The sequence below is a fragment of the Gavia stellata genome, chromosome 19, assembly GCF_030936135.1.
Source record: "Gavia stellata isolate bGavSte3 chromosome 19, bGavSte3.hap2, whole genome shotgun sequence".
Lineage (NCBI taxonomy): Eukaryota > Metazoa > Chordata > Aves > Gaviiformes > Gaviidae > Gavia > Gavia stellata.
In genome coordinates, this window is record NC_082612.1 from 8,397,373 (window position 1) to 8,414,881 (window position 17,509).

At 44.9% G+C, this 17,509-nt stretch overlaps 1 protein-coding gene across 1 annotated transcript in view; it reads left to right on the top strand.

Moving 5' to 3' along the window:
- Positions 1–276: 276 nt before the first annotated feature.
- The window catches only part of FAT4 (FAT atypical cadherin 4), a 146,743-nt gene continuing 129,510 nt past the window's right edge, over positions 277–17,509 (top strand). The window contains exon 1 of the mRNA XM_059826876.1: positions 277–5,565. Within this exon, the coding sequence (XP_059682859.1) occupies positions 277–5,565 (5,289 nt within the window). The remainder of the gene's footprint in view (positions 5,566–17,509) is intronic.

Here is a 17,509-nt window from a genome sequence, read left to right on the forward strand (position 1 = left end):
GCCCCCGGCCGCCCCCCAGCCCCGGAGCGGCGGCGGCGGCGGGAGGAGCGGCGGCGACGGCAGCTGCAGCAGCGGAGCGCCCCGTGAGCGCGGCGCGCCGGCGGGTCTGCTCCCGTCCGCGGCGGGGCAGGGCGAGCGGAGCCTCCGTGGGTGAGGAGAGAGGGAGGGAAGCGGGAGCGGTCGGGGCGGCTGCGGGGGGAGGTGGACCCCCGGGGGACGCCGCCGGGAGCCGCGGCGCCGGGCCCCCGCCTCGGGGCGCTGCCCCCCCGGGGCGCCATGGGCCGCCCCCCCGCCGTCCGCGGGGCCCCGCTCCTGCCGTCGCTGCTGCTGCTGCTGCTGCCGCTGCTGCCGCTGGGCGCCGCCGCGGAGCCCCGCCAGGTCTTCCAGGTGCTGGAGGAGCAGCCGCCCGGCACCTGGGTGGGCACCATCGCCACCCGCCCCGGCTTCACCTACCGCCTGAGCGAGCACCACGCCCTCTTCGCCATCAATGCCACCTCGGGCGCGCTGCACACCCGCGCCACCATCGACCGCGAGAGCCTGGCCAGCGACGTGGTGGACCTGGTGGTGCTCTCCAGCCAGCCCACCTACCCCAGCGAGGTGCGGGTCCTGGTGCTCGACCTCAACGACAACGCGCCCGTCTTCCCCGACCCCTCCATCGTGGTGACTTTCAAGGAGGACACGGGCAGCGGGCGCCAGCTTATCCTGGACACGGCCACTGATGCTGACAGTGGCACTAACGGTGTAGACCATGGCTCCTATCGCATTGTTGCTGGCAACGAGGAGGGGCGGTTCCGGCTCAACATCACCCTCAACCCCAGCGGTGAAGGAGCTTTCTTGCACCTGGTTTCCCGGGGTGGGCTGGACCGGGAGGCCACCCCCACCTACCAGCTGTTGGTGCAAGTGGAGGACAAGGGCGAGCCCCGTCGGCGCGGGTACCTTCAGGTCAACGTCACCGTCCAGGACATCAATGACAATCCACCCATCTTCAGCCAGACTCTTTACCAAGCGCGAGTGCCTGAGGATGCGCCTGTGGGGGCCAGTGTTCTCCAGGTGGCTGCAGCTGATGCTGATGAAGGCACCAATGCTGACATCCGCTACCGCCTGGAAGGAGGTGATGGTGGCGGTGGTGGTGGGGAGGGGGCTGGCAGCCTCCCGTTTGAGGTGGACCCTGAGAGCGGGGTGATCCGCATCCGGGAGCGCTTGGACTATGAGATGCGACAGCAGTACTCCCTGACTGTGCAGGCCATGGACCGAGGGGTGCCGGCGCTGAGCGGCCGGGCTGAGGCCCTCATCCGCCTGCTCGATGTTAATGACAACGAACCCCGGGTGAAGTTTCGCTATTTCCCAGCCACCTCCCGCTTTGCTTCCGTGGACGAGAACGCAGCCCCTGGCACAGTGGTGGCCCTGCTGACGGTGAGCGATGCCGACTCCCCCGCAGCCAACGGGAACATCTCTGTGTCAATCCTGGCGGGAAACGAGCAGCGGCACTTTGAGGTGCACAGCAGTAAGGTACCCAACCTCAGCCTTATAAAGGTAGCAGCTGCGCTGGACCGGGAGCGCATCCCGGCCTACAACCTTACAGTGGCGGTGGCTGATAACTACGGGGCCCTGCCGCCGCCCCCGGGATCCCCCACTTCTTCCCTTTCCCCTGACGGGGCGGTGGCGGCTCCCGTGAGCCGCTCGTCAGTAGCTAGCCTGGTGATCTTTGTGAATGACATTAATGACCACCCCCCTGTCTTTGGGCAGTCGGTCTACAGGGTGAATATCAGTGAGGAGGTGCCCCTGGGCAGCTACGTGCGGGGCCTGAGTGCCACGGACCGTGACTCGGGCCTCAATGCCAACCTCAAATACAGCATCGTCTCGGGCAACGAGCTTGGCTGGTTTCGTATCAGCGAGCACAGCGGGCTGGTCACCACAGCCGGCCCCGAGGGCAGTACCACCGGGCATTCTGCAGGCACGTCCATCTCCAGCGGGCTGGACCGGGAGACCGCTTCTCAAGTGGTGCTCAACATCAGTGCCCGTGACCAGGGGGTGCAGCCCAAGTTCTCCTATGCACAGCTGGTGGTGACCATCCTGGATGTCAACGACAATAAACCTCGCTTCAGTCAACCTGAGGGCTACCAGGTGTCCCTGGCTGAAAACTCTCCGTCGGGAACTGAGCTGCTGGTCCTGAGTGCCACAGATGGGGACCTTGGGGACAATGGGACTGTCCGCTTCTCCCTGCAGGAAGCTGAGCCAGCGCTGGCAGCGGTTGGCCCCTCCTCGGTGACCCCTCGCCGGATCTTTCGCTTGGATCCTGTGTCAGGCAAGCTCAGCACCATCTCGCAGCTGGACCGGGAGGAGCAGGCTCACTTCTCCCTGCAGGTCCTGGCCACTGATTTAGGTTCTCCTCCCCTTTCTTCGATAGCCCGAGTTAACGTGAGTCTCCTGGATGTGAATGACAATAGCCCTGTGTTTTACCCCATTCAGTATTTTGCCCATATCCAAGAGAATGAGCCAGCCGGAACCTACGTGACCACAGTGTCTGCCACGGACCCTGATCTGGGACCCAATGGGACGGTCAAGTACAGCATCTCAGCTGGAGATACCTCCAGGTTTCAGATCCATGGCCAGACAGGGGTCATCACAACCAAAATAGCCCTTGACAGGGAGGAGAAAACTGCTTACCAGTTGCAGATCGTGGCCACTGATGGTGGCCATCTTCAGTCGCAGAACCAAGCCATTGTCACCATCACTGTCTTGGACACCCAGGACAATCCACCTGTTTTCAGCCAGGGCATGTATAGTTTTGTTGTCTTTGAAAATGTTGCCCTAGGTTACCATGTAGGTACTGTTTTTGCTTCCACCATGGACCTCAACACCAACATCAGTTACCTTATTACGACAGGTGACCAAAGGGGCATGTTTGCCATCAACAGAGTGACGGGGCAGATCACCACAGCCAGCATTATTGACAGGGAGGAGCAAGCATTTTACCAGCTGAAGGTGGTCGCTAGTGGTGGGGCGATAACTGGAGATGCTTTGGTCAATATAACTGTCAAAGATTTAAATGACAATTCCCCACACTTCATTCACGCGGTGGAAAGTGTAAATGTGGTTGAAAACTGGAAAGCTGGGCATACCATATTCCAGGCCAAAGCTCTCGATCCTGATGAAGGTGTTAATGGTGTGGTCCTTTACAGCCTTAAGCAAAACCCAAAGGGCTTGTTTTCAATCAATGAACAAACAGGTGCCATAAGCTTAATAGGGCCACTTGACATAAATGCTGGGTCTTACCAGGTTGAAATCCTGGCCTCGGATATGGGGGTGCCACAGCTGTCCTCTAACTTTATCCTGACTGTCTCTGTCCATGATGTAAATGATAACCCGCCTGTGTTTGACCAGCTTTCCTATGAAATTACTATTTTGGAGTCGGAGCCTGTGAATTCCAGGTTCTTTAAGGTGCAGGCTTCTGACAAAGACTCGGGAGTGAACGGTGAAATAGCTTATAGCATAATTGAAGGAAATACTGGGGATGCCTTTGGCATATTCCCAGATGGTCAGCTCTATATAAAAAGTGAACTGGACCGTGAACTTCAGGAAAGATATATTTTACTGGTTGTTGCCTCTGATAGAGCAGTAGAACCACTCAATGCTACTGTGAATGTTACCGTAATTCTGGAGGATGTAAATGATAACAGGCCCCTGTTCAACAGTACCAATTATGTATTTTATTTTGAAGAGGAGCAGAGAGGTGGATCGTATGTAGGTAAAATAAATGCTGTAGATAAAGACTTTGGGCTGAATGGTGAAGTCAGGTATTCATTTGAGCATATGCAGCCAGATTTTGAGCTGAACACAGTAACTGGGGAAATAAGAAGCACTCATCAGTTTGACAGAGAAGCTCTTATGAGACAAAGGGGAGCTGCAGTATTTAGTCTCACAGTAATAGCAACAGATCAGGGGTTGCCAAAGCCTCTAAAGGATCAGGCAACTGTACAAATCTACATGAAAGACATCAATGATAATGCCCCCAAATTTTTGAAAGATCTCTACCAAGCTACTATATCAGAATTGGCAGCGAATCTGACACAGGTTCTGAGGGTTTCGGCCTCAGATGTTGATGAAGGGGTTAATGGGTTGATTCACTACTCTGTAATCAAGGGAAATGAAGAAAAACAGTTTGCAATAGATAGTAGCACAGGCCAAGTGACCTTAGTAGGCAAACTAGATCATGAAGCTACTGCGTCATATTCGCTTGTCATCCAAGCGGTAGACTCTGGAGCAGTTTCCCTAAGCTCAACTTGCATGTTGAGCATTGATGTATTGGATGAAAATGACAACAGTCCTTCTTTCCCTAAATCAACCTTGTTAGTGGATGTCTTGGAAAATATGAGAGTCGGTGAACTTGTGTCATCTGTCACTGCCACTGATTCTGATTCGGGTGACAACGCTGACCTACACTATAGCATTACGGGGACAAACAATCATGGGACCTTTAGCATCAGTCCCAACACTGGTAGTATTTTTCTTGCGAAGAAGCTGGACTTTGAGACACAATCTCTGTATAAGCTAAATATAACAGCAAAAGACCAAGGAAGGCCACCACGGTCATCTACAATGTCAGTGGTAATACACGTTAGGGATTTTAATGACAACCCTCCTAATTTTCCTCCGGGGGACATCTTTAAATCTATTGTTGAGAACGTTCCTGTTGGTAGCTCTGTCATTTCCGTGACTGCTCATGATCCAGATGCGGATATTAATGGGCAGCTAACGTATGCAATCATTCAGCAGATGCCAAGGGGTAATCATTTCCGTATAGATGAAGTGAGAGGGACAATATTTACCAATGCTGAAATAGATCGCGAGTTTGCTAATCTCTTTGAGTTAACAGTCAAAGCCACAGATCAGGCTGTTCCTGTGGAGTCCAGACGATTTGCTTTGAAGAATGTCACCATTCTGGTGACGGATCAAAATGACAATGTCCCCGTGTTCATATCGCAAAATGCTCTCGCAGCTGACCCTTCGGTTGTGATCGGTTCGATCCTAACGACAATTACCGCTGCAGATCCTGACGAGGGCGCCAACGGAGAAGTGGAATATGAAATAATCAATGGAGACACCGAAACCTTCATTGTGGATCGCTATAGCGGAGATTTAAGAGTAGCGTCAGCTTTGGTGCCTTCTCAGCTCATATACAATCTCATAGTTTCTGCCACGGATCTTGGCCCTGAAAGGAGAAAATCCACCACGGAGATGACTATAATTCTGCAAGGGGTTGACGGGCCTGTTTTCACTCAGCCAAAATACATAACCATCTTAAAAGAAGGTGAGCCTATTGGGACAAACGTAATATCTATCGAAGCGGCGAGTCCGCGGGGCTCCGAAGCTCAGGTGGAATATTACATTGTGTCTGTCCGATGCGAAGATAAGAATCTCGGGCGACTCTTCACCATCGGGCGCCATACTGGTGTCATCCAGACTGCTGCCATTTTGGACAGGGAGCAAGGAGCGCGCCTCTACTTGGTGGATGTTTATGCCATTGAAAAGTCGTCTGTTTTGCCCCGCACGCAACGAGCAGAGGTAAAGCTTTTATTCAGTAATTATTTACCTGTGTGCTTTCTAAATGAGCCTTTTTGTGTATTTGTTGTTAGCCCTTTTACAAGTGGTAGTGCACAGCAGAAGACCTGAAAGCTAAGTCTGCTGATTCATTAGTTAAAGATAACTTTGCAGTTAGTATACCTCAAACTGTTTTCCTCAAAAGTCGCCTCTAGAAATTTGAGAGAGACTTAGGTGCAGTGCTTAAATTTGGCTACTATAGGCACAATGTTGGTCAAATAAATTCTAGTTACTAAATACTTTAGGTGCTAAAAGCTTTCATCATGGGCATTTTGGAGTTTTGCACGCCTTCTCACTTTAGCAATTGTTAATTATTTTAAGTCTTTCTATTCCTATGTGAATTATAACTGAACTTCTTTCACTACAGTCATGTCAGTATTTGAGAACTGGCCATAGGGGATTGCTCTCTGAACAGCTCATCTAGCATCTCAAGTCTTGGATGTGCTTGGCGTCCCTGCCCCGTTAAGTCCCTCAGATAGGTCTCCTCATGCAATTTAGGTTACTCCTTTTTATCCTCACTGATGAGTAGGAAAATGGTCTTGTTTCTGTTCTTGGATGTGACAAAGAGTAAAAGTGTAACATTTTAGCTGGCAGCTTTCCGTACCACAAAGCCATTGGCCTTGACTGAAGGGTCTTTAAATGTTGTCTGCACGACTAGCTGGAGGAGCAAAGGGTGGAAAACAGGTTTGAAACATCAGCTGTGAAGCACAAATGTTTTATTTGCTCTGTCTGGTAACTGAGCCACAGAGCTGATCATTTACACCATTCTTGCCGTCTTCTGCGGGAAGACCGAGAAGCCTGGTGTGAAAGGGTGCCTTGTGTTTAAGTTGCTCCATCTTCTGGGGCCGCCTTCTGCTCTTCACTATGAGCCACTTAACGTGCAGTTCCTGGAACTTTGGGGCTGGCACTGCTGAGCTGGCTGAGGATGCTGGTAGTGTGTAGTGGTTCATCCATTTCCCTCGCCAGCTGAACGTATTACCTCAATATTGCATAGCCCTATGCATCCCAGGCGTTGCCCCCAGCTATATTTCCTCTTGCGAATTAGGTCTTAGTTTTGAGCCACCAAGGATACTGTGGTGGTTTGGGGTTTTTGCTTTTTGATTTTAGTAGATGTGGTATTTCTAATTCTTACTTGGCAGCTGTAGCTTTTTCTCTTCATAGCCACTTTTTTGTTGTTTTACTGTAGTTTAAGTATGATCTGTATAGCTATGTAACCTCTGCTATAGTGGCAGTGACTGATGCTCTGCAGAGTAATTGTTAGGCAGGGAGTTTGGGCACTGTTCCAACTCAAAAGATTTCTTAGCACATGTGAGAGAGCTCATCTTAGTATGTGTGCTGTGTGCTGTTGATTGTCATGTTTTGAAGAGCAGTAGTGTGTTGGAAAATGACCTGTTCTAGTAGTGCTGCTGGTTTAAATAATTCATGCTATTTTTATCAGAAGATTGCTGTTTATATAGGTCTTTGTACCCCTGCTAGTAATTTGTAAAAGATTAAACCTTTATAATTTTTTTTCTTTTTATTATTATGTTCTATTTTGTCTTGACAGTTGTTTTGAGGGTTAAGCCTTTGTCAGTGGGTATTTGGATCACAATCCTTCAACTTTGAGTTTGTCTGCATGACCAAATAGTTTCTTGACTGGAGAAGGCCTCAGAGGAGACCCTATGGTTGCAATAGTCTCACACGTTGTAAAAGTATTTAATACGACTATTTGGTGAGCAGGGAAGAGAACAACCATTGAAACTTTGAACAAATTTTACATTGTTGAATACAAACCACTCCTGAAATCAAAAGCAAATGTTTTATTCTGTAAAGAACATTGAAAGCAATAGTTGGGAGCTAGGATTTCGTATTACTGGTTGTATCTTTATAGCTTCTAAAATGCTGCTTCTCCCAAACGTAATTAGCTTACTGCGCTTCTTTAGAAATGTACAATAAATTATAATCAGCTATCAACTTTAAAAAACATAATCTGCATCTTTCCCTTGATCGATTGAATTTCTCTGGAATGGCTTTTGCTGTCCCACTCTTGAACAAGAACTACTACAGGGACATTCTTTGTGCAAGCTGACTGTCAGTGGGTGCTGAATGAGCAATGCAGCTTTTTTCTGTGTTGCTTTGGGTTGGCAACTTTTTTGGTTTTAGGTATGCAGCGCACACATTTTGGTCTTTGAGTTTGCTGCCGGTGGTCTTTCATTAAAAAAGACAGCCAGTTCCCAGGTACATGAACATTATCCCGTATCTTTGGAAACCTACCTTAAGGCACGCTCATGCTAAAGCCTTTGTCATTGAATGTGTAATTCAGAAGGTTTAATGTTTTATTCCAGTCCTGATTTTTAAGGTGATGGTTTGAGCGGTAGTATAACCAGAACACTGATGAGGGACAATGAATGGGCGTGAACCTGTAGAATATCTAAAGCCACAAAACTTAAGTGTTCTTTTGCCCATAACGTGTTCAACTTTTTTTTGTTGGCAAGATTGATTTTAGATTCCCCCTTGAGAAGTAGGTTGCAAAGCATTGATGCAGGTGTGCAGACAAAGCCTAGTAGGTCTGGTACCGCTATACCTGACAGCTTTCTGAACAGATAAGCTGGATCTAAGTGTTGTTTGTTTGGTTTCTGTTCAGTTTTTTTGGTGAGGAAAAAGCTTGAGGATTGTGTATTTTCTTTCTTCCTCCTCTTATGAAGAATATGTTGGGTTTTGTTTCTGAACATGGTTAAAGAAAAGGGAAAAACAGGAATAGGATATGCTTAACAACAACTACATTCTTCTTCACTGCCTGCTATGCCGTCTGCCCTGATGCCAGACATCATCTTAATTGCCCTGTGGCGTGCGAGTGAAGCACTGAGCGCCCAGAGCCACCCGGTGTTAAACTGGCTGGCTGAGATTGATGAAGAGAGCAGCAGTAGCAAGAAAGTTGATAGATCTTTTGTCTAATGTAGACTTTAGGAATGGTTTTGGGTGGCAGATACCTGGTGTGAAATAGAGATACTTGCAGCCCCAAAATAGTGACTAGGCTTTGTCTAGCCAGCAGGCAGTATAAAAGAAGAGCAGACTTGCATGAAACCACTTACTCTAGAAGAATCCTTGTCCTTGGGAAATGGTGTGATATTTTTTTTTTCCTAAATTCTGTTGCTAAACTCTACTTCCTCCTTCTTGTTCTTTTTTTAATAATATCAACTATCCTGAAAAGATCCACCCAGTGCTCCAACTGAAAAAGTCTCTTTCCAGTCTTTCTCATCTGTCCCTGGGGTTTGCCCTATAGGGTCAGACTATAGATCCACTGATGGCATGGCTACTGATTGCAGGGGGGTGTATGCTGAAAAGAGGGTCCAAGGGAAGAGCTATGCACTAGCAGGAAGGTGGTGAACCCCCTTCTGAACCCAGAGCAGCTGACATGCCTTGAAACTGAAGGTTTACATTGTATTTTCAGTAAAGCAACAGCAAAGAGTTTAGAAAACAAAGAAGAGTTTATTTATGGTTTGTGGATTGGGTGTTTTTTTAGCACTAAGTTGCATGTTTGTGTATGTTTCTGTGCTTGTTATTACTATATGGAGAGAAAAGTGTGGGGGGATGTTCAGGGATGTTCAGAAAAGTGCAACTCGTGAGGTAAAGCTTTATGCTCAAGTACCAAATACTTTGAGATTTCCAAAGAAAACCCGAGTGCTTGTTCCATTGTATCTTGCAGCTAAGTGGTGTAATTTTGGATAGTTATTATTGAATTTGAAAGCTTTTTTTTTATTATTTTGCACTTTTAGCCTATTTCTGTGTCATCTACAGTGACAAACCAGATGATTTGACGTTGCGTGAACGTGCTCTGTGATCAGTCTTAGTTCTTCCCCTCTTGTATTAATCATTAGGTGTTGCACTGTTCTTCTCAGTTAAGAAAAAGACAATATAGGTATCCTGAAGGGAGCCCTTCTCTTTGCCATTTTACACCTTCTTGTGTGTTTCTGCTGAAAGAAAAGAGTCAGCAATTGCTTAGCTCCTTTCTCTTGGCCCTCCAACATAAATTATCTTTTAACCTCTTCAGGCAGGGCTGAGGGTTTAACCATCATGATTTTATATTTAATATAGAATGACTAATGCATATTGGCATCACTTGAAAACCATGTGACTTTATTCAATCCTGCCTCCCAAAACAATGATCATATGCTGTGGGATATTTTGGGTGGTCGTATGTTGTACCCTGTTTCTCGGCTGGCAGTAATAATAGGAACCCAGGGACAATACCTCATCTTCTGTGCTGTGTTACTAGCTATTAAACAGAATTAGATAAGCTCTCTAGTTTGCATGTTTAACCCTTCAGTGGACAGCTTCCTTGAAAGGAGCAGTGGGTTTGCTGGGAACCAGTGGTGCTAACGGGTGTCATGTATGACAAGTGAGAGGGTAACAGCTTGGGAGGTGAACTACTTGTTCAGTTAAACATCTTTCAGATACTTTAAATAGGTTCATAGTTTCCAAGGAAGGGAGAAAAGGGTATAAATGGGAAAGTGTGTGTGTAAAGTTTAAAGATTTAGTGATGAAACTGATTTGAAAATGGAAATACTTGGAGAGGCAGATCAATGATCCTAATAGCACGTCTTACCTGTGAATGTTAACATGCTCTCAAAAGAGGGGTGACTGTCTTCATTTTCAGACAGGGAAACACAAGGCACTGAGATTTCTTTTGCATTTGCACATTCGTAGCTGCTTCTTGTGCTACATTTCATGATTGGCACTATTGGGAAGCTTAGACTTCCAAGTTGGGGAGGCTTTTATCCCCCAAATCCATAGTCTAGGAAAAAGGTGTTATTTCTTTAATCAGGCAAGATATGGGGATTTTAGACAATGCTTATTGCTGGCATAGTAAAGATGTGAAAATTAATGAAGACAGAATGAATGGCCCTCTCCTGGAAAGAGAATCAGGACATTTCACCTTGACTCGGTGTGAACTGCAGCCATGGCCATCAAACCACGATCGCATGATGTGTAACTAGTTTATGTGGAGCTTTCTGACTCAGCCCAGCCTCGGTCCTGTGGCTTAGCTACCTCTGTGTCACTCCTGCACCCCGCATGCCCTCGCTGGACCTAAGAGTGAGACGGAGGTACTGAAAAACTGTCTCCTTCCTTGCACGTATCTGGTGCAGAGCTCCCGAAGCCTGGACTAAGAAAGGAAAGATGCTGCTAAGCAGGAATGACAGAACCCGTTGCAGGAGAGGCTGCCCGAGCCGTAGGAGCACGATGCATCCCTTGTGCTGTTGGGGCTGGGTACCGCTTTGGGGATGCGGGGCTAGACCTAACATCCTTTTGAGAGCGGGAAAGGGCTGGATTGGTGGGGCAAAACATTGAAGGTGTTACTTTTCTAACCAAGCTGGCTAATGGTGGAGGGCTTTGAATTTAGTAAGAGAATTTGAAACCCACTCCAGAGAAGTCTTATCTGGCATGCCTCATATTTACCAGTGCAAATAAGAACAATGGGGTATTCCTTGTATTCATACTATTTATAAATCGTTTTATTCTTTAATGATACATGGCACATCAATTGTAGTTTGACAAAGGAAACTACTTACGAAACGTTTGAGTAAACAATGAAAATCTGCTGCCTTGTCCCAGCTCCAAAGCCAGTTTTTTTTTCTTCCTGGTGCTGATATTGCTGATTCTGAGAAACGTGTAATTATTGAAGTTATTGCTGTCATTTGTACTGCTCTGAAAAGGATCTCTAAGCTCTCCTTGAACTAGAGTGGGAGATGAATGTGCCTGATGTTGAAAACTTTTCCAAACCAATTTGTGGGTTTCGGTTCAAAGTTGTCCCTTTTTTCATCCGCTCTAATTTCTTTAATGATTCTGCCTTGCTACGTTTTCTTAGTATCTAGAATTTCTCATTTCTTTGCTATTTTAGCAGCCTCTGGGCATTTTTGCATGTGAGGTCACTTCATAATTTTTATGTTAAAAATCACTAGACTTTAAAAACAACATTCTTTATTATGGAAAATATTATTTTTCATGCGTCTCTAATGCAAACACTAGAAATAATAGCCAAAAACCAGAGCAAAATATTCACGTGCTTATTTTTGCTAAGTGTTAAGTTCTTCATATAAATCTCTAAATGATTCTTGGGTTCTATCGATGTTAATAAGCGAGTCCTTTTCCACGTAAAATGATACCCCCGCGGAGCTGCTGGAGTGCAGGTTTCTTTCCATGTGTCAACGTTAGGCAAAGCAATCGGTGGCTGTTCATTTAGAACTGCAGAAGTTGGTCACCAAAGTCTGCCTGCCCTCATGCTGTCTCCAGCCCTCACCACTAGCTTTACTGGGGTAAGTCTATGTTGTCATTGGCTCCTGAAGTCTTTGCTGTTGTCTTTTCCCGTTTCCTGTGCATGTCTTGAACCTTGAGACTGCATCTCATCAGAGGGTGTTCGTACCCTTTTGACTGACCACGGAAGGAGGCTCCAGTCGTTTCCATGGTCTCTGAGACTTTTCAGAGGTTGGATGTTGTTGAACTGCCACTTCAAGGGCCACTTCCCACCCTTCCAATAACAAGGTGCCCGTTTAATTTATATCAAAGCAACCCCTTAGCATGACATAGTTATACTGGTATACTTTGTTTTAACTGTGTCTAGACTGGGGAGTAGCATTACTGTTAAGGCAGTTTGGTTTGTTACCCATGTAATTGTGTCTGTGCAAAACCTGTGTGTAGACGAGCCCCAATACTCTCGGGTTCTAATTAGAAAAGAAATTTACGGTGACTAAAATTGAAGTAAAACAAAGAGTTTTCCTAACATACTCTTGTAGTCAGGAGAAGTGATGCCAGATCAGTTTGGTACATCTGATGTACATACTGATTTGTTTCAGTAAATTTATAGCCTTACTTCACTTTGCCAAGAATAATACCAGATATGTTAGAGAAACTGTGTCTTTGTTTTACTACGATATTTCTCTCTATTCTAATAAATCTTATTTTTAATTAGACCCTTAGTCTAGACTGTCACCCAGGTTTGTTTTTATAGTGATCTATTTTTGTTTACTTCCTCAGAGCAATAACATACCAAAAGGACAGTAGAACAGATGGAAACAGATAGCTATGGTTGCACTGTAAAAATACATACAGTCGCATTAGTTAATGCAAAAGAATTTCAAAGAGCCTATTATGAAGTGGTAATTTATGTGCCAACAGCTATGCAAAAAGTAATGTAAACAAGCGTTTGCCTTTGCATTTCATATTCTGCAACCTTTGTACATACACACTCTTAATAGGCTGTTGCTTGTATTGACATAAGGATCTTCAATTAGTGTATAAGCGTTCTACTATATTTAACACAGCCATCCAGAAATCCAGCTCTACAGACAGAAAGGCATGCTCGTGGTGAAAACATTCAGCAGCCTCTGAGGCTCAGACAGATGGAAGGAGCTTTGGGGGCTCCTTCTCTTGGAGAAGAGCATCTTCTCGCAGTGCGTCACCTTCCCCCTCTCTCTACCCTGTGACCTGGAGGTGGCATCCCAACTCCTAAGAGCCCCATGAAGTTGATCTGCATCCTCTAATAGAGCTGAAACACGAAGGAAGGATTTTTCTCGCAGATCTTTAAGTGAAACAAATGGGAATAGCTTTGAGATGTGCCATATGGCCAGTATGTGAAGTATCATCAGCATTAACACAAAACTGTAACTTTCTTGATTTCATATAACCACATTTTACCGTCGTGGCTAGCTATGCTCTTCTAAATACGCATGTACATGCATGTGTCAAATTCTCTCTTCAGCCACTCAGTTGGATGTGCTTGGAAAGCAACCAAACTGGCTCAATTAACACTGTGGTTTTTTCTTCTCTGTAGCATCTACCTGTACTGTTTTCGGTTCTCATCAGGTACCTATCTAGACTGTTCCCAGCAGGAGTCAAGCCCCAAGTTGCTGTTACAAGCAAAGTAGCCTGTAAAAAGCAAGGGAAGCGTGGCAACCCTTTGCGTTCGTTTTTAGGAGATACAGAAGGCAATTAAGAAGGATGCACTTGTTTCTTCCATAGTACCCATGGTGCAAGACGAGAGATGAAGGTTTAAAGCAAAGTCATTGTGCGTTGTGTTTGGTGTTGCACGCGTGTACCTGTGTTGCGCTGCAGTATGTCCCCAGTAACCTGAACTCAGACAGTTTTGGGTTTGTGTCTTACAAGTTACTTTCGACTCATTTCCAGGCCCTTAGCTGGATAATCTTTTATGGGGCAGCTTATCAGTACAGAGCATAACGGTCACTGTCGCTGATGGGAACGAAGAGTGGATTTACGAGCCGTGCTACGAGAGCGACCGCTTTTGGAGGTCGCCATCACAGCTTCGCGATGCATTCCTGTCCTCCCTCCTGGGGAGCGGAGCTGGACCAGCGCTGCGGCACCCGTGTGCGCGTCCCGCCTTTGGGAGCGGGGTCTGCGGTCCTGCCGGCGGCTTTCTGCCCGGCGTCAGATGTGGAGCTGCTCTGGGCTGATTCATAGCTCTGCTCCGATACTGCTGCTGATGTGAGTTTAACATCTACTGTGAGGCAAAGAGTGAACAAAAGACAACTTTTCACCCAGTGAGTTATGCTAATGAGTGTTAGTTTTAGTTATAAAATCATTTAAGTTTTTTCCTTAAGGACTCCTTTGGAGGTATATTCAATTTTGATGCTTTTGAGGCCTTTTCAAGATGTGTTTTTTGTCTGGAATATGAATGAGTAAAATGTTAACTTACAATTTTAAGCAAGCGCTTCGTATCTGGTCCTCGTTTTATTTTTGGTACCTGTGACTTTTTGTGAAATATAATCTTCCAGGAGAACAGTATTACTTCTAAGAATGTGTATGTGATGTTCCACCTACCCAAATCTGTAGTCTTCTTTCTAAGCTATGTTCAGACTTTATATCCTGCTTGGACCAAATTAATTTAAATAGCATCTAACACTAGATAGTGCTGAAATAATTCAGCAATAGAAGTTGGCTATCAAAACAAGAATTTGATGTGTAGCATCCTGAAGCAGCTGGGAAGAGAAAAAAACCAAGTTCACATCCCGGGGCATATATGTATATCAAGATAGAAAAAGCACTACTTTAAACTTTAAACTGGAGGTGTGGGTTTGCCACAGGCACTGTGTATGGGGAAATATGTGGTTATGTTTCCCTTGCAGTGTACTAGGAGATAAATTGTTCCTTGGAGAGCTAGAGAGAAAACTGAGTTGAGGGCTTTTCATGTCAACTCCTTTTTGGATAATTTTTGATAAATTAAGAGAATTCTACTGAAATAGTTCAGAGGAATAAATAAGATGCCTGAGCGATGGTACACATCTGTGGTGTATGTGCTTAAAGCTTGTATTTTCCATAGGGGTTTTCTTCTATCATATTACACTTTAGGTTTCCTGGTGTTTTTTCCCATTCCACATTCTTTATTCTTTTCAATACAACAAATCTTTTTAATCCATCAAAATGTCATGCTGTCTGAAATATGAAGACATGTTGCAATTACAAGGCTATTTAGAAACAGAAGGCAAACTCAGTAGTTTATTGCACTCCTATTCTTTCGAGACCTGCATTTTTGTTTGTGTGTATTTAAATGACTTTTTTCTGAGCACGATTCTATTCCCTTTGAAAGTTGCCTAATGAAGTTTTTATGCCTGTCTGCTTTGAGAAAAGAATTTGAACCTTCATGATTTCGGTGAACAAATTAATGAAAATCCAAATTTTAACCCCAGTAGGGTCACGTCAGATTGTCTGGGAACTAAATTATGGTGGTGGTGATCTTATATGAAGTAGAGGTTTTCTTTCCACTGTTTTCTCTCTCTAACAGCACTCTTAACTCCTGTACTTCTAACTTTTGAGGAGTGAGCTTGTTTTATTTTTAGATAAAAATTTCTTAACTCCAAATAATTCCTATGGTCAGCACTCAAAGTTGCATAGGTTTTTATCATCTGTTTATTTCTCCATGCCGTGTTATCAAGTGGGGTTGCAGTTACTCAGAATAAGGTTAAGTGATCGTGTTGGGATCGTAATTAATTAAACATAAGCACCGATACCTTATTATTTCAAGTCCTGCAGTTGACAGACTGAGAACGCCGCTTGACCCGTGTGCTGGTGGAGAGGGGAGGAAGTGGGAGTGGACTTCTCCTTGCAGGGCAGGATGATATTGGGTAGGAGCAAGCTCTGCACATGCCTGCCAAAACACTTGGATCAGACTAAAGGAACACAGATGGCTGAGGCTGATAAAGGTGTCTCTTATTGTTGGGTTTTTTCTGCTCGGTACTGTTTTGAGTTTGTGTGTGAGAGAAGGGTAAGAGGGGAGGAAGACAACTACATGAATATGTTTATTTTAATACATTTTACAGCGTAGGAAAGGAGTTGTATAAATTCAATACTCCTGCTCAGTAGGACGCCAAAGGCTGGAGCTAAGCCCTCCTTTTAGGTTTCTCTAACAAATGAACAATAATGTGTCCTCAGGGATTCATGTCACGCTGTCCGACCTTTGGTTCTTATCTGCTAACAGAAAAATCCCGATGCATTGCTGGAAGTAGCTCCTAAAAATTGGACTGAGAAGCCTTAAAAGCACGTGGCTGCCTCTGCTCACAACCATCCTCAATGCTAGCTCGTCTCTTACACGGCCCCTTCTGTCTCCTTGTTCCTCAGATCATTTATTACCATGATTATTTGTTTATTACCATGCTTTATGTGATGCATGTGTATCTATAAACATGTATATATGTGTGTATACACACATATGTATAAATGTTCCTCCAAGGAGGTGGTGCCTAAGTCTGTCTGCAGTTTGTTTGGCAGAGGAGAAAGCCAACCCACCGCAGGACGGGGACATGTAAGGGAGTTCCTAAGGGAAGAGCAAGTCCCGCAGACTCTTAGTCTGAGCAAAGTCCAGTTCTTCTTAGCATTTGTTATTTATTATTGTAGAAATTAACTGGTCACTGCTATCTAAAAATGGTATGTCTGAACTTTAAAGTTGATTGCAGAAATAAATCGTCATCACCAGACATAGTGGTTGTTCCAAGTCTGCCGGATCTATTACACCCATGAGCAACACCATCCATCAGGGCAGGGCTGAGGAGAAGGGAGTAGAAGCAAGACCCTTTTTTCCTCCATCTATTTAAAGCAAAGCCTTAAACAGGCAATTTCATTAGAAGGCCTTAAGGAAGATTCTTGTTTTGTAAATGACGGCAATAATGCTCTCCTGCTCATGACAGCTGGAAATCCGCAGGATGTTCTTGCTGGTGAGCATGAAAGAAAAATGGTACTTGAGACTTCATGCTAGGGCAATTAAATTTCATTTTGAATATAATTTTCAATTTGCAGTCATTAAGTTGAGATATTGCAATTGTTTTTCATAGAAACTAATATATTAAAAATCTAGTTGCAAAGCCATACTCCTAATGGTGTGCTGTAAATATCTAAGACCAAACTTCATCCAAAACAGTGCTGTATTGGTTTATTGACTTCTATCCTTCCTTGATCACCCCATACATGTATGTTTTTAAACCAGACATTGAAATAACTATTTTTTTTGGTGCAACAAAGCTGCCTGAAACTGATAGAGGGAGGCACTGTTTCATTCTGAGATTCAGTGCTATAAAAATGAATGTGCTTTTCTGATGCCTTGAGGTCTCGCATGTGCAAACAGTCTCTTCTATAAATACACCATAATATTATGATTATTAATTGTGGCTACTACTATACAAATAGAAAAATAAATGCAGCCCAGCTACGTTCTCTCTGAAGAAAAAAAAAACCCCTTTGTGTGAGCAGGAAAATGCTACTTTTTTTTTCATTAAAATGTATCATTGTTATTACAGCTTTGGCTCTATAAAGGACATACAAGCATGAGAATCTGGAATTTATAAAAGAAATTATTACTAACAGTGGACTGGCTTTTCTTTGAGTTATACTAATTTTCCATCACTGTAACTATATTTTATTTAATTAC